The sequence below is a fragment of the Myotis brandtii genome, unplaced genomic scaffold (genome assembly GCF_000412655.1).
Source record: "Myotis brandtii unplaced genomic scaffold, ASM41265v1 scaffold191, whole genome shotgun sequence".
Taxonomy (NCBI): Eukaryota; Metazoa; Chordata; class Mammalia; order Chiroptera; family Vespertilionidae; genus Myotis; species Myotis brandtii.
The window spans coordinates 9,028,953-9,054,334 of record NW_005357115.1 but is presented as its reverse complement, the minus strand read 5'-3'; the positions used below and the strand labels follow the sequence as shown (position 1 = coordinate 9,054,334).

General features: G+C 37.0%; 1 protein-coding gene across 3 annotated transcripts in view; it reads left to right on the top strand.

The window, feature by feature from the left end:
• Window positions 1–25,382, top strand: part of NRXN1 (neurexin 1) — a 944,853-nt gene that overhangs the window by 802,766 nt on the left and 116,705 nt on the right. Inside the window, exon 19 of one of the 3 annotated variants that reach the window (XM_005864821.2) lies at window positions 24,907–24,996. The exons of the other annotated variants lie outside the window; for them this stretch is intronic. Within the exon in view, the coding sequence (XP_005864883.1) occupies window positions 24,907–24,996 (90 nt within the window). The remainder of the gene's footprint in view (window positions 1–24,906; window positions 24,997–25,382) is intronic. 3 annotated transcript variants of the gene reach the window in all.

The following is a 25,382-nucleotide window of genomic DNA, read 5'->3' as shown; positions in this document are numbered from 1 at the left end:
CAACTGAACGACTGGTAGACCAGTTGCTATGAGGCACACTGACCACCAAGGGGCAGACACTCAACACAGGAGCTGCCCCCTGGTGGTCAGTGCACTCCCACAACCAACCTCCCATGGTCCCTCCCTCTAGATGCCGACCGGCCTCCCGATTGGCCCCAATCACCATCCAGGCCAAGAGACCCCACCTGTGCATGAATTCGTGCACCAGGCTTCTAGTAGAAATAATATTTTGCAAACCATTTAAAGTTGAGAAAACCATTTATTGATGCTTATCAGTTAAATCTCTAGAATATGATGTATCATTAATCTCTGATTTTCCCCTAATTACAGTGGGAATAAATAGAGAGGTTAAAGACATAGTTTTTGCTATGAGATCTAAGATCCAAGTTTAGTTTGGGGGACAAAAAGAGGATTCAGCAAACCTACTAATTTAAATAAATTGTAACTTCAAAATTAATAGTAGAGAGTTTAACTGCTATTAGAAAGGAGAAAGTGGTGATCAGGAGTGGTGTAACAGAGTAGATTCCAATAGGGATGTAAAGATTTGGAAGAAGCAGAGGAATAGCCCAAGAAGAGAGTTGGCATTTGCAAGAGGGAAGGAACTTCAAAGATCTTTTATTCCAGCTCCTTCATTTTCCAGAAAATTAAATGGAATCTTGGAGAGGCTAATTGACCTGATCAAGATCACTATGCTAGCTGGGGACTCTTGACTTCTGTCTCTGTGTACCTTACTTTATGCTGTCTAGGAGGCAGAAACCAAAATGAAGAGAGATCATTTTAGGTAGTCTTCCATGTAGAAAAGTACAATTTTTATAACTAATGTTATGACTTACATAATTGGTAATAGCTGAATAGTTTAGTCTATATCACAACCACTGCCAACCCACACAGACACATACATACACTAACAATTATCTAAGAAATGTTAAAAATAATAAACACACAGAATAAAAATAATTTTCTTAAAAATTATTTTGCTACTATTAAATTTTTGAATCAATACTTCTTAGTAGGCACTGATTATTTTCTGATCTCATGTTTAAAATTCTACTTGAAAATTAAGTAAATAAGTATGAATCATTACTCTTTGATTGTTCCTACTGCACTCAACCTTCAGGTTGGCACTATTTCCAATGTTTTGTATTTATTCTTGGTATTTATTTCTCAGTGACATCACATGACACTTAGTTGATTTCAGTAGCCAGAAGAGGAGTGAGTCATTAGATGATTTAGATATTAAAATCCTTAAGAATTACTTGGGAGAGAAACTATATCTAAATAGAAGACTTGTCCCATGTCTTGGTTAAAGGTATAGATATAGGAAATGTTGGACCGGATCTCCTTTCCCTCCTACAAAGGTTAAGACATTGGGAATATAACTTTCTGGTGGAAATTGATAAACCATGCAAAATATTTAAATCACTTTTTAAAATAAATTACCAATTTTTGGTAGACCCAACATCATAATCAGTAGTTGGCTCATAGTACGGTAACTTAATAAATAATTGTGAGAAAAATCCCAGGTTCCTCATTCAAATTCCATCTTAAAACATTGACTGTTCTTGCCCTGACCTGGTGGCTCAGTTGGTTGGAGCATCATCTCATGCACCACAAGGTTGTGGGTTTGATTCCTGGTCAGGAAACATACCTAGCTTGCAGGTTCTACCCATGATCGAGGCCCTAGGAGAGGCAGCTAATCAGTGTGTGTGTGTGTGTGTGTGTATGTTTTCTTATCCCTCTCTTTCTATAATCAGTAAAAATATATCCTCGGGTGAGGATTTAAAAAAATAAGCATTGTCTGTTGCTGGTGGGTTTAGCCAAAATATACGTACTTACATGCGTGGTTGAATATAAAAATATTTGGATTCTATTTGACATAGTAAATGTTTACTAATTCAAAATTTCCAAGTAAAGCTTACATTCCATGAGGGTTCTTAAGCCTCATATACTGTGGCTATGTTACATAGAACTAAGGGCTAAAACTCTGGCAGTTCTGTTGGTAATTATCTTCTTTCATGGTGTTCAGTTTTCCTGGGACTTTAGGGGCTTTTCTTAATAATGCAACATAATGAACTTTTTATTGAGTAGTATATTAAATGCTACTCAAAATGCTTAGCTTCCCAAAATGCTTAGCTTCAGAGAAATTTTATCCAAGGAGATGGAAAGATATGAGGTATTCCCACTTCTCGCTCATTCCTATATATTTTCAATGACCTGGATTTTTTATTTTTTAATACCAAAGAGATCTTACTATTACTGTAAGGCAACTACTGTAGAAATTTTAATGTCTGAAAAAGTAATATATATATATATATTAAAAGAAAGAGAGAGAAAGTTCCTTTGATGATTTTGACTTGGTGGGCTTTGGTATCATTTAGACCCTTGGTCGGCGAACTGTGGCTCACGAGCCACATGCGGTTCTTTGGCCCCTTGAATGAGGCTCTTCCTAAGCCTTAGGAGTACCCTAATTAAGTTAATAACAATGTACCTACCTATATAGTTTAAGTTTAAAAAATTTGGCTCTCAAAAGAAATTTCAATCGTTGTACTGTTGATATTTGGCTCTGTTGACTAATGAGTTTGCTGACCACTGACTATAGAAGCTGTAAAATACAAAGAAAAGAAAGGAAAAGAAAATAATAGATATGTGGGTGATAGATATGTGGATGATAGATATGTGGATGATAGATATGTGGATGATAGATATATGGAAGAGTAGGGACAATTCTTTTTTATAGAAGAATTCAAATTAACAAATGTAGAAGGATGATAGAAGTAGATGTTCAGCACTATAACTTCAAAGTATTACTTTTTGAAAGCACCAGATGTGCTGAAATTAGTGGGGAGAATTTTGAGCAGAGACTAGTAATTTATGTATCTCCACCAAGGTGAAAACATAAACTTTCTGCAGATAGACTCAGAAGACCACCTTAACTAAGTGATCAACTTAACATCACCAGTAATAAGAAATATGGGCTTCATGTACCTGCTGATATGATGCATTGTGAAAAGCACTTCATATCTTTCCTATTCTTGGTATTCTACACAAAAGTGCATGACCTCAATCTAATCATGAAAAATGCATTGTGGGAATCTGGATTGGATCCTGTAACAGTAAAGTGATTATTTAAAACTGGTGAAACATAATAAAGTCTGTACACTGCAGTTCACAATATAGTACCGATGTTAATTTCTTGGTTTTGATGATTGTCCAATAGTTATTTAAGATGTTAACACTGGGGGAAGATAGATGAAAGGCATGTGGAATTCTCATTATTATCTTTTACAACTTTTCTATAAGTTGATATTTTTAAATAAAAAATTAAATTATTTTTATCTAAAAATTCCTTTTAGTCAATTCTATATAGTATAATATTATTCTAGAAAAAAAAGATTTGAAACAATAAAACTTCTTGTTTTTGTAGACCTGGTAAGTTATGTGTAATTGTGAATGAATTAAATATTAACATTTCATATGGTTATTAGAAAAGTATGTTTATTCTTAAGGAATATAAACCTTATTTCTGTAACAATTCAGAGGTATAAACTATTCTAATATTTTAGTTACTCTTAATTAAGACAGAATGACAATAAATGTGAAAATCTTTTAATATATGAAGCCTTTAAATAGACCATGCATGAAAATTTAAACGATGATGATGAATATTTTGTGTCAAATTTAGCCTCATGGGTTGAACAGTTTGCAATGACTTTGATCTTAAGCATTTTAAAGTCTGTTTTGTTTTCAGCCTTATGAATTTCACTGCATTAAAGGCAGCTGAGGTTCCCACAACCCCTACCCTGGAAATTTGAGACTAAATTTTTTCATGTTAAGTGTTATTGTAGTAATTCGTCAGCTTGGGCATATTATTTATACTGGTGGCCCAAATATTTAAAATGTCTATTGAGAATCTGAAAGAGAATATACATAGCTTATGTCTGGCTAGATATAGCCATTTGCATTTCCAATGCACTATTTTAGCTGGATTGATGAGATATGAAACTGGTCAGAATAGAGGAACATTTAGCTTCATATTTTTAGATAGTGTCAACTAATTGATAACTTGCCATAATAATTTTTCAGGGTCACCTTTGCTGGAGCATTTAAAAAGTCCACATAGAGTCATCAGTTCTCTCATTTATTATTTTTAGTGCTCAGTTTAGCAGTGGAGTTGGATGAGAGTGTACTTCCTGGTTGGAGAAGGAACAAAATGAAGCTTTTTAAAAACTTTTTAAAAAATGTATCTTTATTGTTGGAAACATTAAAAATGTCCCTTCCACACTCTTTAATTCCCTTCACCCCACTCCTGCTTCCCCCACTCCAGGCCTTCACTGCACTATCGCCTATGCCCATAGATTATGCATAGATGCATATAAATTTGGTTCTTTGGTTAATCTTGTCTTCCTGGTTAACTGTGTCTCCTCCCCACTCCCATCCCCAATTTGCCTTCCTGAAAAGAGACACAGGATGGTCACAATCACAATGAAAAACAAAACTGGGAACAATTAGATGAGGCCTATGCTTTATGGAAGTAGAGCTCAAATAGAACATAAAATCCATTGGACTGATTGAGTAAAGAAGTTGGTGCTGTGCCAGATTGGAGTGAGGAAGTAACAGAACTCACCTAAAAATCTCAGGTATTCCCTGAGCCTATTTAAATTTCAGACAGCACCATACGCTGGGCACTACATACTGGGAACTGTGGTAGTTATTTTACATACATTTTCTTATCAAATCTTATAAGGCAGCTTATAGTATTTTCTGTTGATAGATCAGTAACTAAACATAGATAAGGTTACTTACCAAGGTCCCACATCCCAAAGCTCACTCCAGGGTTCTGAAGTATTATGCAATGCTGCCTACACTATTTATTCATACTCCTTCTAAGAGAAAAAAAATAGCAAAGATTCTTCTTGGCCCCCACCAGATTTCAGGATGACTAAACCTTTGTTGTATTGAGGTCCTGATAGCAATGGTATTGTTTCTTCTGTTCATATCTCTGAAGGCCATTCAAGGGTCCCTTGGGATTTGTAGCATGCATATAATGATGCCATCTCCCACGGCTGATTCTCCTTCTCCTATTCCTTCTCTTCCTCCTCCTTCTTTTCTTTATCCATATGCAGAAATGAGTGCCACATCCAAACTGTATACCTCTTAAACACTAAAATTGCAATAGAAAAATATAGACCACACATAAAATGACCAAACTTCAAGCTTATGCTATGATAACACAAGATTAAAAGTGGGATAAGGTGAAAGCTAAGAGAGAAGGCTCAGGAGTCAGACTGTCTGCGTTCAAATCTTAGTTCCAACACTTTGTAGATGTGTGACCTCTGGCCTACTTCTTTAGCTTCTTTACACTTAAGTTTCCTGTCTATTCATGATAGTACTTACTTCATAGGGTTGCTTGTAGTTTCCAAGAGTTTTTAATTTAAAATACCTAGTAATTAGTAAAAAACATGGTAAGTAGTAACTACTCAATCAATGTTAGCTCAACTATCTCTAATCAAAGTAGTTTGGGTTTGCAGTCCTGCATTTGCAATAGGCACTACCCTCCCCATATCAGTGTGTAGTGTATTTCCTTCAGGGAACAACTTCATCCTTTCTAGGCTGTCAGACTTGGGTTCACACACATGGAAATAAACATTTCCATAAACTTAAGACATGTAATTGCCTCACACCTTTCTGTCCTCCAATCCAACCCTGAGCCAGAACACTATAGAGACATCAGTTGGAAAGACATAAAATATGTTCTGTATAAATTAGAGAAAGGAGTGGTGTGTGGGGATCAGGGAAGACTTCAGGAAGGACTGGAATGGGGGCTGGGTGTTGGAGAATCCTTTGAATTTAGTAAGTGAGCATTAGGGAGACCATGGCAGCTGGTGGATGGGCAGCTGCATGTAGTTATGAAGTTTGGGTAGCATTATACCAATATCACATCAGAGGGGATGGAGTGGAAGCTGGAATCCAGTCTCTGCTTGGGGTCAGCAAGTCATGTGCCCTGAAGAAAGAGCTGTCTTTTCCTTCTCACCAAGCATCTTGGGCTAGCTAAACCTTCTGCCTGGGCTCTAACCATCAGGGGAGTCTGTTTTCAGTTCCCCAGGATGGTGCTCTGTAATTGGAAACCATAAAAATTATCATTCAAATAAGCATAATTCTGAGGGAGAAAAGAAGAACTGCATATTAGACACATACCAACACCATCCCAGGCAATCCAGAACATTTGTCACTTTACTTACAAGCTGCAGAGGGTACTTAGACTTTTACCTGGAGAAACTAGAATCAGCCTAAGTTAGTCATTCTACTAGATGGCTGAGTTTATTCTTGTGCTGGTGAGGAAGCTGAAGATATTAATTAGAAAAGGACTCTGAACTCAACTTAGAAAAATAATGTTAACCAGACTTTAAATCTTTACTTTTCTTCTTATTCTAAAAGTATTTTAAAATATCAATACATTCTTATCTATAATGATAAAAGCATAATATGCTAATTAGACCAGACATCCTTCCAGACGTCCTTCCTTCTGGACAAAGCCGCAATGGGTGGGGGCCGCCGCTGCGGCAGGCGGGGGCCAGGGCCAAGGCCCTTGCATGAATTTCATGCATCGGGCCTCTAGTTCACTCATAAATCTTGTGCTTGATTTCCTATTTTGCTTGTTCAAGTCACATGTACCTTAAATTATATTTATTTTGGTTCAAAATACTTTTTAAATTTCCGACTAAAGATCTTTTTCTCAAACATTTCTTTCATTCTGAATTAGAAAACATTGAGTAAAGATAAGCAACTAGAAGTGGAAAGAAAGCATGAGGAAAATGAATAAATTTAAAGTGCTAACCCAGGTCTTAGACCTACCCATTTCTTTCACACATGAAGATCTACCTTTTTTACCTTAAGCGCTAATGGAGGCAAAAAGCCTCAACTACTCCTTTAATTCATCAGTGAACATTCGTTAAGACCATCCACTTCATGGCTGTCCTATGTTGTGCTAAACCTGGTTGTAACTACAGGGAAACAAAAAACACTGCCTTTGTTCCAAGAGTTTAAGGTATACTTTGGGAGGAAAAATAAATCAGTGAAGTATGACTGTGTGGGAAATACAAAATTTCATAGCTCAAAATATAAATACAAGAACTGGAAGAAATATGAAGTAAAAGAGATGTGTTTAGTGCTTGAAAAAAAGTAAAGTCTGAGCCTGATATAGATGGGACAAATGGGCATGTATTGGTGACTATGAACCCATTCCAGGCAGGAGAGAGAGTGAACCCCAAAACAGAGGCGGTTATAAATTCCAAAATAGCACTAACATGATCTTGCTCTTTGTGATGGGATATTTAGTTATCATATTTAGTCAACAATCTAGGGACTAAAGCTGAGAGAGTAATTAAGGAAGGAGGTTGAGAACTTCTTTGTTCCAGAATTTGTGGGTTTTTAAGGGATATCTATACTATGACAGGAGAATGTTTTCTTTGGAGAGCTTTCAGATGCTCCTAGACTTAGCAACAACATATAGGTTTTCAATTCAAATTGACTTGGGGCATTGGGAAGAAGTTGAGCACAGTTTCTGAGTCTATGATGATAAGGTGAAATTAGCAATATCCACCTGGACAAAACTCAGATACCTGCTGCTGGTGTGTGCCTGTTAAATTTTAATAAATTCTGAATTAATAGAAGCACAACTAAGTTTCATTTGCACAAAAATGTGTATTTCTGATTGCAACTAAATTCTAATTCTAAACAAATTAGAAGTCCCCAAACCATTTTACCCTCTTAAATTCCTAACTTGTACTATCAAAACCTTTCTTGTTATTCCACCAACATAGACACTGGGTCCAATAACAAGCACTAGTTTCCACAAATTGTTCATTCAAATATTCCCTAATTTCCATCGTTTCTGTTTGTGCTGACATTATTCTAGTGATATAAAGCCTTTATTACAGTTGGGCCTCTTTTCCTATTGTCAGCTATAAACCATCTATATTCCTCTTCAGTCCCCATTATTTTATTCCATCTGGTATATAACTAAAATGTTTTTCTTCCTAAAATTGCTTTTATTATATCTCTTCCTGCCCTCAGTTTTTCAGTGGCTCCCCAAAGTAAACTCTAGAAGGGATAGAATTTGTATGAATGAACAGAGTGGTAGCGTTCAATGCCCTTTTCTCAGGTCTGGTATGATGTTTTATATTTTGAAATCTTTTCTAATTTTAATTTTTTGTTGTTGCTACACATCTAGATTATTTTTGAAAATCTGATTTTACTGACTTATATTTTTCTAAGTATTGTGTTATTGTTATTTGTTTTTGTTTGTTTGTTTGCCCTGGCAATAGGAAACCTAGGATTGCAGGTATTTTTTTTTTTTTTTACTATATTTGTCAGTTCAGTTTCATACTTTGAATTTTACTGTTATTTGTTCATATTGAATATACATAAAAACCACTAACTTGAACAACTAAACATAATGATCAAAGGCAATTAGGGGATTTCAGTGTATAGCCAAATAAAAACAAATCAAAACGACAAGGTTCCTTGTATTGGCCCATAATGTGTGATAAAGTTTTTTCTTTATTTTTACATTTCCTGTGAAGAGGAAATAACATTAATGAGAGTAGTTTTATGATATAATTTACTTCACTCTTAATGAGTTATGGTGCTTTTGGACTCTCTTCTAATTCTGAAGGGCTCAAGAGACCAATCTCAAGGCTCAAGGCTATCAAACCCCTGCTGCATTGGTTGGGAATTGGACTAGCGTATTTTTTTTATTTCTATGGGTCTGAGATTCTGTGTAATCTATAAAAACAATAGTAAGCACCATATATTTATCACTGATTATCTATCAGAAACTGTTCCTGGGTGCTTTATACACATTACATCTTGCTCCTAAAAACAATGTCATAAAGTGTCCCCAATTTACAAATGTGATATGACTTGGAAAGATTCAGTAACATGCTCTTGAGTACCTTACTGAGATGTGGGCTTTCTAACTGCCATAAAATCAAATAGGCTTCATTATCTCTCTCCATAAATCTTAATAGTCTTATAGACTCAGTATTTAGAAAATCAAAATTTCACAAATTTTAAACTGAAAACTGTTTCTCCTGGAGCTATACAAAGGAGACTTTTTAATTTGGGGAGGAAATGGAAGATAGAATCAGTAAGTCTGGATCCTGGAGAAGAGACTGGGAGCATGAGGTAGGCCTAATAAAGATTCCAGAGTAAAGTGGTTCGGTATGGTAAGGCCAAGGACAAAGGATAGTGGAAGAGACAACAGCCCAAGACTTTAATTTCTTCAGTAATTCATTCAAAAATATTTCTTTGTACCTGGCACTACAGTGGTGATCAAAAATAGACCCAGTCCCTGCTCTAATGGAGAAAGCACATTCTTTCACAATAATGTGGCTGCAGTGCGGAGTTGAAGGCAGAGGGGGCAGAATGAGTGTCTGGAGCTAAGGAAGGTGGGAGTTCTGAGGCAGGCCAGGTGTTTCTTGGACCACAGCATGGGAGGCGGGAGACGGAAGGACACTGATGCTGAAGGTGTAGGCTGGGCTCTCCCTCAGGGTGCAGGCCACCAGCACATGACAAGGGAGCAGAAGCCAAAGGCAAAGATGAAGCTTTTCCACTCCCTTCGACCAAGCATTTTCCCAAATAAAACATACTGAAGTCTGGCTGTATAGGTGGAAGGAGTGAATAGCTATCTAATTTCCAAGGACATATAGGGGCCCTTGAGGTGATCGCATTCACATAGAGCTCACATCTTTATATTTTAACGCACATGGGCCCCCCCCTCCCTTTACCAGGCTCTTCACTGCCCCTGGGCACTCTCAGGGGAGGCTCTCATGGAATCATTTTTTTTTAAATGTTTATTTTAAAAGATTTCTCAGGCGGTTCCTAAAATAGATATTTGAACAATATAAACATCCTTTAAGACGTAGAATTTGTTTTTTAGAGTTTTGGAAGTGGGCACAATGAACTTTTTGTGTTCCCATAATAGTTAGCAAATGAAAGAAAACATTAGCATATTTCAATAAGAGAGTCTTACCTTATTTGATAATTAACATAAATAGGGGTTTATTTTATGCAGTTTGTTTTTTACATGGTAAGTTCTAAAATTAAAATGGAAATCTAACACTAACACTAAATTTTTCATAGTACTGCACTTACCTGTTTTAATGAAGCTCTAGGGCAGTGATGGCGAACCTTTTGAGCTCGGCGTGTCAGCATTTTGAAAAACCCTAACTTAACTCTGGTGCCGTGTCACATATAGAAATTTTTTGATATTTGCAACCATAGTAAAACAAAGACATATTTTTGATATTTATTTTATATATTTAAATGCCATTTAACAAAGAAAAATCAACCAAAAAAATGAGTTCGCGTGTCACCTCTGACATGCGTGTCATAGGTTCGCCATCACTGCTATAGGGGGTCATACAGTAAAGAAAATGGTAGTATCACATAATTGTTTTTAGTTTTAGGAATTTCATTTAACAGTACTAAGGATTGCCCTGGTGGTGTTTCAAAGTGGTTAGAGCATCAGGCCACACACCAAAGGGTCGCAGGTTTGATTCCTGGTCAAGAGCATTTAACAATGTAAACTAGTTAACATTTTGCAAGGGCACCCATAACAAAAATACCACAGACTGGGTGGTTTAAACAAGAGAACATTTATTTTCTCACAGTTCTGGAGGCTAGAAGTGCAAGGTCAAGGTGTCAGCAGAGCTGATTTCTTCTGAGGCCTGTGTCCTTGGCTTATAGATAGCTGCCTTCCCTCTAGTTTTCCCATGTACTTTTCCCTATCATGCATGCCCCTGGGGTCCTTTTGTATGTCCAAATTACTTCTTATAAGGACATCAGTTAGATTGGATCAGGGTCCACCCTAAGGAAGTCATTTTAAATTAATCATCCCTTTAAAGGCCTTATCTCCAAATACAGTCATATACTAAGGTACTTTGATTAGAGCTTCACCATATGAATTTTGAGTGGACACAACTGAACCTTTAACACTCTTGAAGTATTCGAAGGGTTCTTGTGTGGAAGATGTGAACACTGTTTATGTTCACTAAACTCAAATAAAGGCCAGTGGGATTGCAATGACTTCAGGGGAAAAAATTAAATGAAGTGTTAATTAGGCCAGAGTTGTATGGCCCAATTAGTTTAGCCCTCTACTTGAAAATGACACAGCCTAACTAGATATATACTGGGTTATAACAACGAAAGAGAATGGATCGATTCCAATTTTCCTGACTAATGGAGCATCAGCTTAAACTTGATAGAACAATATATGTTGTTTTGCCCCTCTCTCCATTCTGATCCACTAGAAGTCAAGATGGCTTATTTTAAGGGGGGAAACTGCAGGCAATAGAAAAGTTCATAGTCTTATTCTGAGAGATGGAGTGAACTATTTCTGCTCTGTACTTACTGCATTCTTAGGCTGTCTGGATCTTAACTGGTGATCTCTTCCAGGCTAGGAGTTATGCTGGAGTCACCTACAGGTTCTCAGATCTGCTCTTGTCAGACCTGATTGGATGGGAACCAGAAGTAGCCCCCAAAGTGTAATTCCCCAGAACACAGGCATTTGAGAGACCCAAGAAAATATTTTATTTATTTTGTAACATATTTTATTGATTTCAGAGAGGAAGTTAGTGGGGAAGGGGGAGCATCAATGATGAGAGAGAATCATTGATTGGCTGCATCCTGCACACCCCTTACTGGGGATTGAGCCTGCAACCCGGGCACATGCCCTGACCAGGAATCAAACTGTGACCTCTTGGTTCCTAGGTTGACACTGAGCCACACCGGCTGGACGAAAAGATTTTATTTAGATCAATTACGTACAAAGGGGGTTTGCAAAGAGCAGTCATTGCTTTGAGGAAATCCTTAGATTCCAGGTTGAAATTGTCCATTCTTATCTCTTTAGTCCTAAGATTTTAAAATGAAGAGGAGACAAACCTCTTCCCCATCCCCTTAACTACTTTTCCTAAGATTGAAATCTGCTAAAATCTAACCTCTGCCTGCCTTACTCCTCTTGAAATGACTGTTAGAGAAGTGACATGCTTCAGTGGGTGGGTAGAGAGAAGCCAGAGGAATATCTACAAGGTGAGAGGTGTGCCTGTACGGTTGAAGGAAGAAAGAAGACAAGCTGGCAACATTAAATATATCAGAAAAATATAATGGCTTAATTATAAAGGTCTCCAATGATGTTGACTGAAAGTGTTCATAAATTTGTCAAAGCATTATGAGATAGTTTAAAAAAAAGATGAAAAAAACATACCATGTCAAAGATTTCACTGCCTTTTAAAGATATTTGCAGAGTTTGAAACAGTGCTATTTTGTTTCTAATGCCTCTAAAATTAATTCCCTCCTAAAATCCTACAGACAGCATTTGTTTAAAAAATGGCCTGATGTGTGCCTCCTTGACAGCCCTACCGTAAACATGGGACCAGGGCCATTAGCATTGGGAGACACCTTAGAGTCCATACAGTTCACCAACCTCACTTTGCAGAGTGTGGGACTGCCTGCAATATTCGCGTCTGTTTAGTTTCTGTGGCCCCTTTTTGCCATAAGCCCGGTGGGAGAAAAAGAAGAATTTAAAACATTCTATTTGAAGTGCATCTCTTTGAAGCATTAATATTCAGATTAAAATGTCATTTTGAGACCTCAGTGATGTCTAAAGTGTTTTTATTCCGGGAGCAGCTTTGTTATCATGCTGCTCACAGAACAGATGGTGGTCCCTGAATTCCATTTCTCCTCAGGGCAGGTGCCTTTGGCTTTTTCTTTTTGTGTGGCCTTCTCCAGTGAATGACCTCCTTTCATTTGTTCCCATTGGCTTTCCGACAGCCATGCATGAACCTCTGAGAATGAATCTGACATTGCTTGGCAGAAAAATGCAGTGATTTTGATAAAGCACCTATGGGGTTTTTGATATCACTCACAATAAGTCTAGTTCCCTGGCCTTTGTTTGTCCTGCGAAAGAAAAATAGATTTATTTTCCACTCTTCTTCACACCGACCTCAAATCTTTTCCTATGCTCAGGTTGGTGAGGAACAATTTCTGTGATCTATATATGTCATAGTAGGCAAATTATGGTAGATATATAATGACATAAACCTAGTGTAATGGCTACTATTTATTGAAATGCTTACTATGTGCCAGGCACTGTGTTAAGAGGTTTACACATATCACTTATTCTTCAAAATTACCTATTTACAGATGAGAAAAGTGAAGTTCAGTGATGTTTTGCTCCAGGCCCAGTGTTACACAGCTAGTCAATAGTGAAGCCAGGATTTGAACACAGGAATTAAAGCTCAGTTTTTTGTTTTTTTGTTTTAACCATCCAGGATTTTCTTTTCACAATGAATCTGAGCACGTAGGTTCTTGCTTCTAAGAAATAATTGCTGACAGAAAACATTTTTATTGGGGTAAAGTTATTTTAGGGTTTTATTTATTTATTTATTTTTATATTTTTATTTATTTCAGAGAAGAAGGGAGAGGAAGAGAGAGATAGAAACATCAATGATGAGAAGGAATCATTGATTGGCTGCCTCCTGCACGTTGGACTGAGCCCACAACCCAGGCATGTGCCCTTGACCGGAATCAAACCTGGGACCCTTTGGTCTGCAGGCCGATGCTCTATTCACTGAGCCAAACCGGCTAGGGCTATTTTAGGGTTTTAAGTTCAAATCCATACTATTTGATTTATATACAAATGAAAAAAATTGAATATTTGATTTACAGTTTATAAGATTGAAGAGAACTGGCAATGATGGAACAGTTATATCCCAGCCTGTCCTTTGTACTTACAGAGCACTTAAAATTTTTTTTTAAATTGACTGATTTGAGACAGAAAGAGAGAGGGAAACATGGATTTGTTGTTCCACTTATTTATGTACTCATTGGTTGATTCTTGTATGTTCCCTGACCAGGGATCAAACTCACAACCTTGGTATATCAGGATGATGCTCTAACTGAGCTACCCAGCCAGGGCAGAACATTTAATCTTAAATAATTTGTTTTCAGTAGACAAACCCCAACTTTCTAATTGGAAAAAAAAAATCTCCCTGAATTACTATTGCAAGTGGAGGAGAGAGATTGAAGTTCTTTGAAAATGAGATTAAAATGCAACAGTAATCAGACTTATATTTCTTCACTGGTGAATAAGGAACTTTCTCAATACTATGTATGCCATATCAGACTATGTAGGAGATATCTTAGTTGGTGCCTTTTTCACTGACCAGTCCAAATATTCATAGAAAATATTAAAAGTCTGTGCTCAACCCGGCCAGGGTTGCTGAGTGGTTGAGCATCGACCTATGAACCAGGAGGTCACAGTTCGATTCCTGGTCAGTGTACATGCCTAGGTTGTGGGCTCGATCCCTAGTAGGGGATGTGAAGGAGGCAGGGGCGTGCAGAAGGCAGCCGATCAATGATTCTCATCATTGACTGTTCTATCTCTCCCTCTCCCTTCCTCTCTAAAATCAATAAATAGATATAATTCTGTGAAACATAATTATCTGATTTTCATAAATTAAGAACTGGGGAAAAAGACTTAGAGACTATATATGTAAGTTCTTATCAGCTAGATAAGCTTAAATGTTATGACATTATTATTTTGAAAGTGCTTAAGATTCTCATGTCTGGGGAAAATGGCAAAATGCCATTTGGAAGGTAATGTGAGGTTGTTCTTACATTTCATTTTTCTTATTCTCATCGAGTGATGTCTATCAGTGGCCTGGTCGGTTTGGGGCTGTTAAACCATTCTTCGGTCTTAAATGCTACACATCTAGCACAAAAGAACTCTTTAGTATGCGTGATAACAGAGTCTGACCTTTAATTTTCAGAGTACTTCTGTATTTTGTTATCTGCTTGTCCCTGTTGCTTTTCATTTCTAGCTATTGGTTTTTTACATCATATTCCAGTCTCCTTGCATTAGGGACACAACAGAATAGAAAGGCTTAGAGAAGAATATGTAAATCGCTGTTTATTTCCACAAAGGCAATGAGAGCCAAAGTTCACAAGGTTACCGTTATTTGTAATTATTCTGATGGCACGATATCCAAAATGAAGCTTTGGAATCTAAGTAGCTGATAAGAACAGGTGCTTCTTCAAGTCTTTGTGTAACAGAATGCTAGATAACTTCATGTAGTCCCACTTAAAAGAGGGACATGAAGGGAAAAATTCCTTAAGCCAGTTAGAGATGCACGAAGCTTCTAATTTCTTCCCCAAAGCACCATTGAGCTCTGCAGTCAATGTTCTATGGCCTTGCATGCCCAGCGTCACAGCAGTCTCACGGGAGGACATCATTTAAATGAATATAAAGGCCTGCTGTTTCACATAAGGAGACAGGGTGTCATCTGAAGCGTTGCCCTACATGAACAGTGTGCTCTCTCCAGCTGTATAAGCTAAATGGGCTGACTGGCAGGGCACTTGGGTTGTGCCACCTTCTCTTGCTGTAGCATTGCCTTAAGATACTACATTTAATTTATAGAAAATGCTCCTTTTTAAAAATGAAATGGTGGGAGTAAAATTGAAATATCTATAAATATAGCATAAATAATGAATTAAAATTTGAAAAAGATTCTCATAATCCCTGCATCCTACAGGAATATCTTTATTTTTGCATGCTGCAAAATTCTTGCCAACTTGCATCATATTTTATTTAGTAGTTTTAATATCGTATTACATGTGTCACTTGGTGTGGCATAAATATTTTAACCATTTTTATTCAATATGCAATTAGTTTGAGACTAAATATATTCTATTAGGAAATGCATTTATTTAAAAAATAGAAGCAGAGGTGTATAACTTTATGAAGTTTAAGCGAATAATCAATTATCAATCTTTGGGGATTAATATCCACATTACAACACATTTTTACCTATTTATTATTTCAGTAAAATTTAGATTGTTTGTGATCTATAAAATCCTTTGTGTTCTATCATACCTTCTTTGTCTTTTGTAATCCACTAGAGGCCCAGTGCACGAAAATTCATGCACTTGGGGTTGGGGGTGGGGTTCCCTCAGCCCAGCCTGAGCCCTCTCGCAGTCCGGGACCCCTCAGGGGATGTCCACCTGCTGGCTTAGGCCCCTTCCCTGGGGGATTGAGCCTAAGCTGGCAGTCAGACATCCTTAGCACTGCCAAGGAGATGGGCACCACCATTGCACTTGCAGCCATCAGCCCAGCTTGTGGCTGAGCTGAGCTCCCCCTGTGGGAGTGCACTGACCACCAGAGGGCAGCTCCTGCGTTGAGCATCTGCCCCCTGGTTGTCAGTGCATGTCATAGCGACCGGTCGTTTTGCCATTAGGGTCAATTTGCATATTATCCTTTTATTATATAGGATTGTTCCTTGTGAACTTCTGTGGCAACTATATTTTAAATGGTGGTTAATTGTATACTTATACCAAATTATCAATTATCTTAAACTTCCATTTAACTTACCCCATTTTGCCCCTTCACTTCCCAGGCGAAGTGTGAGCTCTTCAACAGTAAGATCTATGTGATGCATTGAAATATGCCTGATACAGTACTTTCAAAGTACACCGTTAGTGCTTATATTGACTTCATTGAATCAGATTGCTCTCCTAACGTCCAGCTATGATATACTAAAGAAAAAAGGAATTTAACTATTAGAAAAGGAAGATGAAGTCTTTTGGGGACAGGAGATACATCTAGGAAGGGTAGATGTGGGTGGATACATGCCTTGGGTGATTGATGAGTGGCATAAAAGGACTAGAATCTTGGAGATGTGTAAAGGAAAAAACAGAAAAGAGATGGACAAGGAGAAAACAAAAAGAAGAAAATGTGAAATAATAGCAAAATTCACCTTAACATGTTCCAGCATTCCATCCCTCTTCTCACAAGCTAATGAAGTGCAGTCGCCTTTTGACTCATGACTTGAACCCTCTCTCCTTTTCCAACTTGTCACTGGAGAGAGTCAGCATTGAAACAGCTATGAACTTGGTATATTATTATGTTTGGGGCTTGTCTTCTAGATCAGAGATAAAGACAAGGAATGCCTGGGCCATTTTATATCTCAACTGGCTATGTATGGCAGGGCATTGTTCTGAAAGGAAGATAATGAAATACTGCTCCTCACTGGGATCACAACTGTAGTAGATCTTTCATCACTTTACTCTCACTATCTTGATCCAAAAAATAGGAATAATAAAAATATCCTCCTGATACATTTTCAGGAATTTAGGGAAGGTTATTGATTTCATGTGCCCAAGATGGAAATCTCACCCCAAACTTTATAAGGCAGGAATCTTTATAGACAAGACCATGACATCTTTTATTACACAGGAGGGTGCCGCAGGATTCTTATGACCCAGGCTGTTTGAGATATTGCTTCAGTAACTATTCCATGTAGTAGTTTTGGAATAAAATAGTTTTGGTTTCAAATGGTTCTTCTAACTATTAAGCATTGCAAGGTACTAGTTAGATTGTCTCTTTGAGCCTCAGTGTTTCTGTTTAAAGATACCTATGGTCTGGGATCAATATGAGGACTAGTAGCATGATGCATAAAACATAAAAGCCACTCAGAACATCATTTGTCTATTTTCTGAACACATATATTTTGTGGTCCCTGCTTGCAGAGAACTCTAGGATCTAGAATAAAAGGCATGAAATCATTTAATCATGATTATAGGTACTGCATATTGGAAGGATCTAGGCTAGTTTAATAGGGGGTTTGATGGGTACAGGGAATGCTTTCTGGAGAAACAAGTAAACTAATATTTAAAGGAGAAATAAGTTGGACAGACCCTGAAACCTGTGTGCGCCTGCCCATGTGTATGGACAGAATCATTGAGAAATGCACAAAGGTGTAGGAGGTTTGTAAGGCATAGAGAATGACACCTTGGAAGATGACTGGCTTGGTTAAAGGAATTGAAAGAAGTCCGGAGTGACTAGAATTTAAAGACTTAGAAATAAGTGATTCACAATTAAATTAAAGAAATAGAAGCAAAATAAATGTGTGTGTGTGTGTTTGTGTGTGTGTGTATATATATTATATATACATCTTAATGATATAGTAAATAATGTAATATATAAGATAAATATTTTCATTAGAATAACTATACTTTTTCACATGAGGAGTGTCAGTGGTGTTCAAGGTCCACTTATTTGAAGCATTGCCAGCTAAGTTAGGTATTGTATATTTTTTTTAATTTATTTTTTATAGTTTGCATGACAATCGCACATAAAGCATTTAGTTGGAAATTATGTGATAATGCTGTTTTTAAAACTAGAGTAATTTTACAGAACTATGTTAAACTTGAAATTTGCTTTATGGGCCTCAGCATAACCAAATGCCACACTCTCATTTAAAAGCAAAAGGTATAAAAACAGACTTATGGTCTTCTCTGGAAGTATGAGAACTCTTCACACCGCTCATGTCTTCCCTTTTCCATTGTTATGAACGCAGGAAATAAGAACCTTCAGAAGGCAAGATTTGTTTTTACTTTTATATTAGTTTGAACAAATGTTGGGTCCATATCATTGTTTGTCCTTATTTTTCCCCCCAAGAATATTACTATGTCATCTCAAAAGCTGACACTTTTATTTCCAAGGAGAAATTACACACGAGGGGAGAAGATCTGTGAAAATGAGAAGAGAAAATACTATGTATTAGTGAAGTTCATATAGCTTGTCTCTATTGACCAATAGTCATAAAAACATGATTACAATTTTATTTCCCTTTGTTCTCTGAGTCCCACCATGAAATTTAACTCCAAGGCAAGGACTTGAGTTTTATTACTCCTTGATGCTTACCTTGATTCTTTGAAATTACTCTTGTTTCTTTTAAGTCTACTGGTTCGTACAAAATTAATATACCATAGTGTGACCAAATATTATTAGTTAGGTGGAAATTAAACTATCTGGGATTCAATCAAAATAGAAGGTGTTACACCCTAAGTCTCAATGATTTGATTTTTCTTTTTATTCGTCATCCCTGGAACCTTGATTGAAATATCCATTACTTTTAGTACTTTAGACTTCAATGGCCACTCTATTTAGAGCTTGCACCTATCAATTGGTTGTGGTAGTGTTACTACATGGGGCCTGCCTCATGTCAAAAATACTAAATCCTTCAGCCATAAAAAAGGAAAATTAATTTGGCTTTCACATACTGTTTCATTGCCTAAAAATTACTTCATCAAAGATCTGTATGTTGGTGGGGACATTTTCTGTGAAGGTACCAACATATTTAACCCCCCCAAAATTAACTGGAGGCAAAAGAAATAAAAAGGAAAACCTCATCCCACTTTTATTAGGGTAAAGGAAATATAAGCCTAAATTATTATCTTTTAACTATTCAATGAGAGGCTCTCTTTTCACAAATCTAATTGATGTCCTCAGTAGACTGCTCTATCTAGTTGATTTTTATGTTTTTTTTAAGTAGTTGAAATTCTTGTTGGACCCTTTTAACAATTCCAAAAGTGGGGTATTATTGCTTTATCAATACCTCTGATTTAGGGAACTTGAAGATACTTTTAATCCCTCCTGTAAATCTAAGCCAGCTTCTTTTGACAATCAACAAAAGCTCTATATAGCAGCATATTTTGTATTAGAGCTCAATCCTTTCCAAAGAAAAGAAAAGGTCATTGGAAATTACATTTCTCTTTGACTTTTCCCAATCAAGTGGGTTGTTTCATGTCCTTTATATTGCATGTAAAGTTTAGATGTCTATTAAACTATGGACAGAATTATATAAAGTAAAAGCATATAAAGCTACTGGATATTTTACAAATAGCATTTCACCATGAATTTGTAAAGAAATGAAATACATTTTGAGCAATTTCTTAAAATGATATCTCTCAATTATCACTTTCCATATGTGGTTTGTTAATGAAAACCATAAAATTGAGGCCAAAAAACGCTTATTCATGGCAAATCTAAAGAATCTGAACTATTTTATACCTAACTAGGGGCCCAGTGCACAAATTTGTACACCTTGAAAGAAATTGTGGGCCACAAGCCTGCAGTCGGCACAAGGGCGGGTCTCAGCCCATCCTCTGCGCCCGCGCCCAGCACCACCTGCCCTGGCCCCTGGTCCCCTGTCTACTGGCAGCTCCGCTCCCATCACCGCCACTCCCACATGCTGACAGCATGAAGCAATTGGGGCCAGCGCCAGCAGTGGGTGCGAGTGCGGCCGGTGCCGCGAGTTGGGCTGGTGCTGTCAGCAGGTGCAAGCAGCGGCTGCTGCCCCAAGATCACTCCTCAGGAGCAGGGGGAGGTGGAGAAGCCCTCTGGGGCGATCAGGGCTGGCAGCCACCGCTTGCACCCACTGACAGTGCCAAGCAATCAGGACCGGCGCTGGGCACCAGCAGCGGGTGCGAGTGGCATCTCTTACGCCAGCTACGAGTGTGAGCAGGGCCGTTACTGGCAGTGGGTGCAAGAGGCAGCTGCCAGTCCCAATTGCTCCTCAGGAGCAGGGGGAGGTGGAGAAGCCCTGAGGGGCAATCGGGGCTGGCAGCTGTCATTCGCACCCACTGATGGCGCTGAGCAATTGGGGCCGGTGCCGGGCGCCAGCAGAGGTTGCGAGTGGCAACTCTAGCACTGGCAGTGGGTGCAAGCGGGGCCAGCACCAGCAGCAGGTGCGAGTGCCTGGCAAGACTGCGGCACACAGGAGCAAAGAATTTTCAGTAAGCACCAGAGGCTCACCCCCATGACAGTGACTGGACAGGCACCCAACCCTGCCTTAGTCTGGTGCCCCCGCTCACCTGCTCCAACCATCCAGCCTTGGCCAATGCCTGCCATGTTCCATGCTCTGCCACTTGTTGCTGATGCCTGCCATGTTCCGCACCCGCTCCCTAGTGGTCAGCGCATGTCATAGTGACCAGTTGTTTGGTTGTTCTGCCATTCAGTCTATTTGCATATTAGGGTTTTATATATAGAGAGAGGGGTTTTGGAATCATCTGTAAAAAGACATTGTCATTGTATTCTATTTAGATGTGTCTTCATTTGGTTAACGATGTATTTATGTATAATTTTGTTATACGGAAAGTCATTAGTTTTTAATCTATAATAATAAAAGCATAATATGCTAATTAGACTGGATAGCCAAATGACCTTCCAGACGTCATTCCGGACGTTCTTGCGGCAGTGGGGGCTGAGGCAGAGGTGGTTAAGGGTGATCAGGCAGGCAGGCAAGTGGTTAGGGAGTGATGAGGCAGGCAGGCAGAGTGGTTAGGGGTGATCAGGCAGGCAGGTGAGTGGTTAGGAGCCAGCGGTCCCAGATTGTGAGAGGGATGCCCAACTGCTGGTTTAGGCTCGATCCCGGCAGTTGGACATCCACCCAGGGGTCCTGGATTGCGAGAGGGTGCAGACTAGACTGAGGGACACCCCCCGCCCCCCACCCTCTGGTGCACAAATTTTGTGCACCAAGCCTCTAGTTCTAGTATAAGAACAAAGAATTTTCAGAGAAAAAATCAACATATACTAAATTGAAGTTAGTAGCATCTGATTTTCCATTGAGTCACCTAATGAAGAATAAAATCTGTGCTTTGATTTTAAAATCACATTTTTTAGCTAATAAAAACATCTCTGAACTAGAAGGCATTTCACATTTATGGGTTGTGGGATGGTATGACCCTATTTGTGTGGCTACCTTTCTTAAAATTATCATGCCTTTACCCGGTCTCTGATGCCTACTCTATTTTATCTTTGCTGTTGTTAAATGACCTCTTTATTATTTATTAGAAATACATATTTCATTTTCTTGTTTTAGCAGAGTCTCATCAAGTATCTTCAAAAGCTATTGTTGACTTAAATTATGCCATATCTTCATATTGTTATGTGAGTGCCAAAGATATGAGAGCTAATTGTATGTGTGTATATATACATATATACATATGTACATATGTATATATAATGTATACATATATACATATGTACATATGTATATATAATGTATGTCCTCTTTTTTAAAGTCATTCAAAAAGAATATATTAAGCCTTCAATTTTCTTAACCTGTATTATTTAGACCTTTCTCTCCTCTTCTATTACTAACTAATAATAACTATAATTACCTATTTTATGGCCTGAGGAAGTTGTTATTAAGCAAGCAATAATATGGATGATGTTCAAATCAGTGATAATCATTAAGGAAATAAAATTATAATTTACATATGAGATGTTCTCTTTAGAAAGTACAAAGGGAAGCTTAGCTACATATCATCTATTATCTGGGCACAAGTATTTGCCTTTTTTTTTCTTTTAGTGAATGTTATTAGGTTGTGAGGATGAGATAGCGGTGCTAAAGAAACTATCAGAATTAAAAACAAGATTTCCTTCACTACTTCATTCTACAGATATTTCATAGGATGTTATATGATAGGTATTGTGCAAGCACTAAGAACACAACAATAAACACTGCCCATAATACCTGACCTCATGGAACTTTGGGGTTTTGGGGGAAAATATTTATTGGATATTCAATTATAAGCCAATGCTTGTTTCTGAAAGGCACTAAGAAAGCATATATTCAGGTGTCCTAATCTAACGTGGGGCCAACAGGGAAGACCTCCTGCAGAAATAATGCTTCTGCCAAGTAGATTTCATTAATGAACCAGATTTAGCTAAGACAAGATAAGGATAGGGTAGAAGTGAGGAAGGGTATTTCAAATAAAAGAAGCTGCAAGTATAAAAGCCCAGAGAACTAAGGAGAGCTTTAGAATTGAGAGAAATCTTGTGAGGATAGAAGAGGAAGTCAAGGCACTGTCAGCCATGAGATAGGGCGGGAAGGTTCCAGATCATGAAAATTCTGCTGAATCTCCTTGAGACTTGAGATTTCATCCTGAAGGCAATGGAAAGGGTTAGACTTGTTGCTGGGTTAGATATTGGCTGGCATGTGGAGCCTGGGTGGAATTTATTGCCCAGAGGATGCAGAGAGCTTTGTCAATATATTGAAATAATAATTGGGCAAGAGACGATTGGCATTCTAGATTTGGGTAGTGTCTGAGGGAGTAATGGATCATTCCTGATGATGGGAACACTCTGGCATGAAAAATATCATGAGGAGCCAAGTAATTATAAAGTCACCAGGCAAGTTTTAACAGTGTGAATTGAAATGAGTGTTGAGCAACAGAAAAGTCTATGTAGCAAAGAATATGAGTTTTTGAAGAACATTTCATATTTGCTTATCAAATTATGCACATGACATGTTTATTACATCAAACACATAGAAGTAAAAAAACACATATTCATCAATAATCACATTTCCCTAAGATAACCAATATTAAATTTTAATATACCTTTTTCAAATATATGTGCATGCAAACACACAAAAAAGAACGCAATTTTTTTGCATACTTTTTAAAAATGAAGATAGCCTTGGAATTTAAGTTATTTGTATCATTGTTTTTTTTTCATTATCAATACACCAAAAATATGTTCCAATAAGATAAAATATTATTTTATAACATTTTAATGATTACATAATACAGAGAAGTGGATATAAATGTTTTTATTAAATTTTATATTTTGTTCTACTTTGATATTTACATTTTAAATTAAATACTAATGTCTGAAATAGCTTCAGTAATATATATATATGTATGTATATATACATACATATATATATTCATAGGACAAATTTATAGGATCTAAATGATAGTACTTTTCTATTCCTCTAAAATTTGTGACCAAAATAGTGGTGGGTTTATTGTGATAAGTATAGTGTTTAATAAGAGTAGTACATGAAAGCACTTATAAATTATTCTAAATATGAGTAAAATTTATATCTATTTTGTTCCTTAGCAAACTGCTCCAGTCTTTTCTGTGGGCATCACTACCACTTGTTTCTTTTACCTCTTAGTTCTTATCTGAGTTATTGCCAAAATGTCTTAGCTTAAAATTTCATGTTATTTCATTTTTATGGAATAAAAAAACTTTCCGTATACATGATTAAGCACTGAGGTGGCAGCTTAGATTCTTTCTAAGTGCTTTACAGAGCGAGAAAACACTTACCTATTTGCAAGAATTATTCAAGGTCAATTTAAACTGTGTTTCTGTCAGGAAAAAATTTTGTTCAGACAAGCAAGGCTCACACTTAGTTTAGATCTATGCATAGGGACCACTGTTTGAGGCTTATACCAGTATTTGTTCCTTAAGCTATCATGCCTTCTTTAGATTAGCTTAATGTAAAAGCAAACATTTAAGGATATAAAACATACATATTATTTTTTTTCAAATTGCTATACATTTCAACATGTTAAGCTTTAAATGAAACTGAAGGGCACTCAAAGTCACTTTTGTCAAAGCCTTTTCCTATAATAACATATTTGGATGATGCAAGATATATTCTCTTGTGATGTCCAAGCGATTGATAAACTAATTTGTATGGAATATACAATAACTATCCAGTCTCTGTGGTTTCGTTAAATGAGATGAATACGAATTTCTATTTTCTGACTAGGACATAAAGTATTGTAGGCCTATTTCAGATGCTTCAGTGTGCCAAAGTTGTTATTAAGTTTGGTGTTCATAAATTACTAATCTGGAATAAGAGGTTGAATGTATTTTGAAAACTTAAACCTGTTTCACCTGAACATGTTTAACTAGTTAATAAGAAACATCAAAAAGACAAAACCCTGAGATCAATGGTCATTTTTTGTAAAGCTATTATATGCTGTTTAAATTGGTTGTTCGGGTCTGTCTATAACATAAGTTTAATAACCTAGCTCAAATGCAGATTTCTAATTTTCAATTAACATAGGAATAATTTTGTTTGCTAAAATAAAATAAATGAATGAATGACAAGTCTGAAACATGAAATGTTCTAGGTAGCACTTTTTAAAATTCCAAATTTCAAAAAATCATGTGGCAACTGTATAGCTCAAGCTTTAAGTATTAACTTTTAACCTTTGACCTTACAGATTTTAACCAATGAAATGTCTCTTTAAACTTTAAAGGAAACAATGATAACGAGCGCCTGGCGATTGCTAGACAGCGAATTCCATATCGACTTGGTCGAGTAGTTGATGAATGGCTACTCGACAAAGGTAAAAAACATTGATTAAAACTTCAAATAAAAAAATAATTTGAACATAACCAAGTAGTACTTCATTGTAACACTAATAAACATAAAAAATAAATTTTCCGTAAAACTAAATTAAAAACAAATTTAAAACAGTAAAATACAGATAGCAATATTTGCATACCTTGTATAATAATTTCTATACATTTTTAGACGTACCAGCTGTTTAATAATCTTACCCTGTTAATTTAAGGTTAAAGGGACTGTTAAATATAATCCACTAACTCAATCTATGAAGGTACTCACATCAAGCATTAACCCAAAATGATAAATCATTCATAGATTATATTACATGTTCCAGCCTCTAAATTATTAACTAAAATATATGTAGTTCTGATATCTTTATTATGG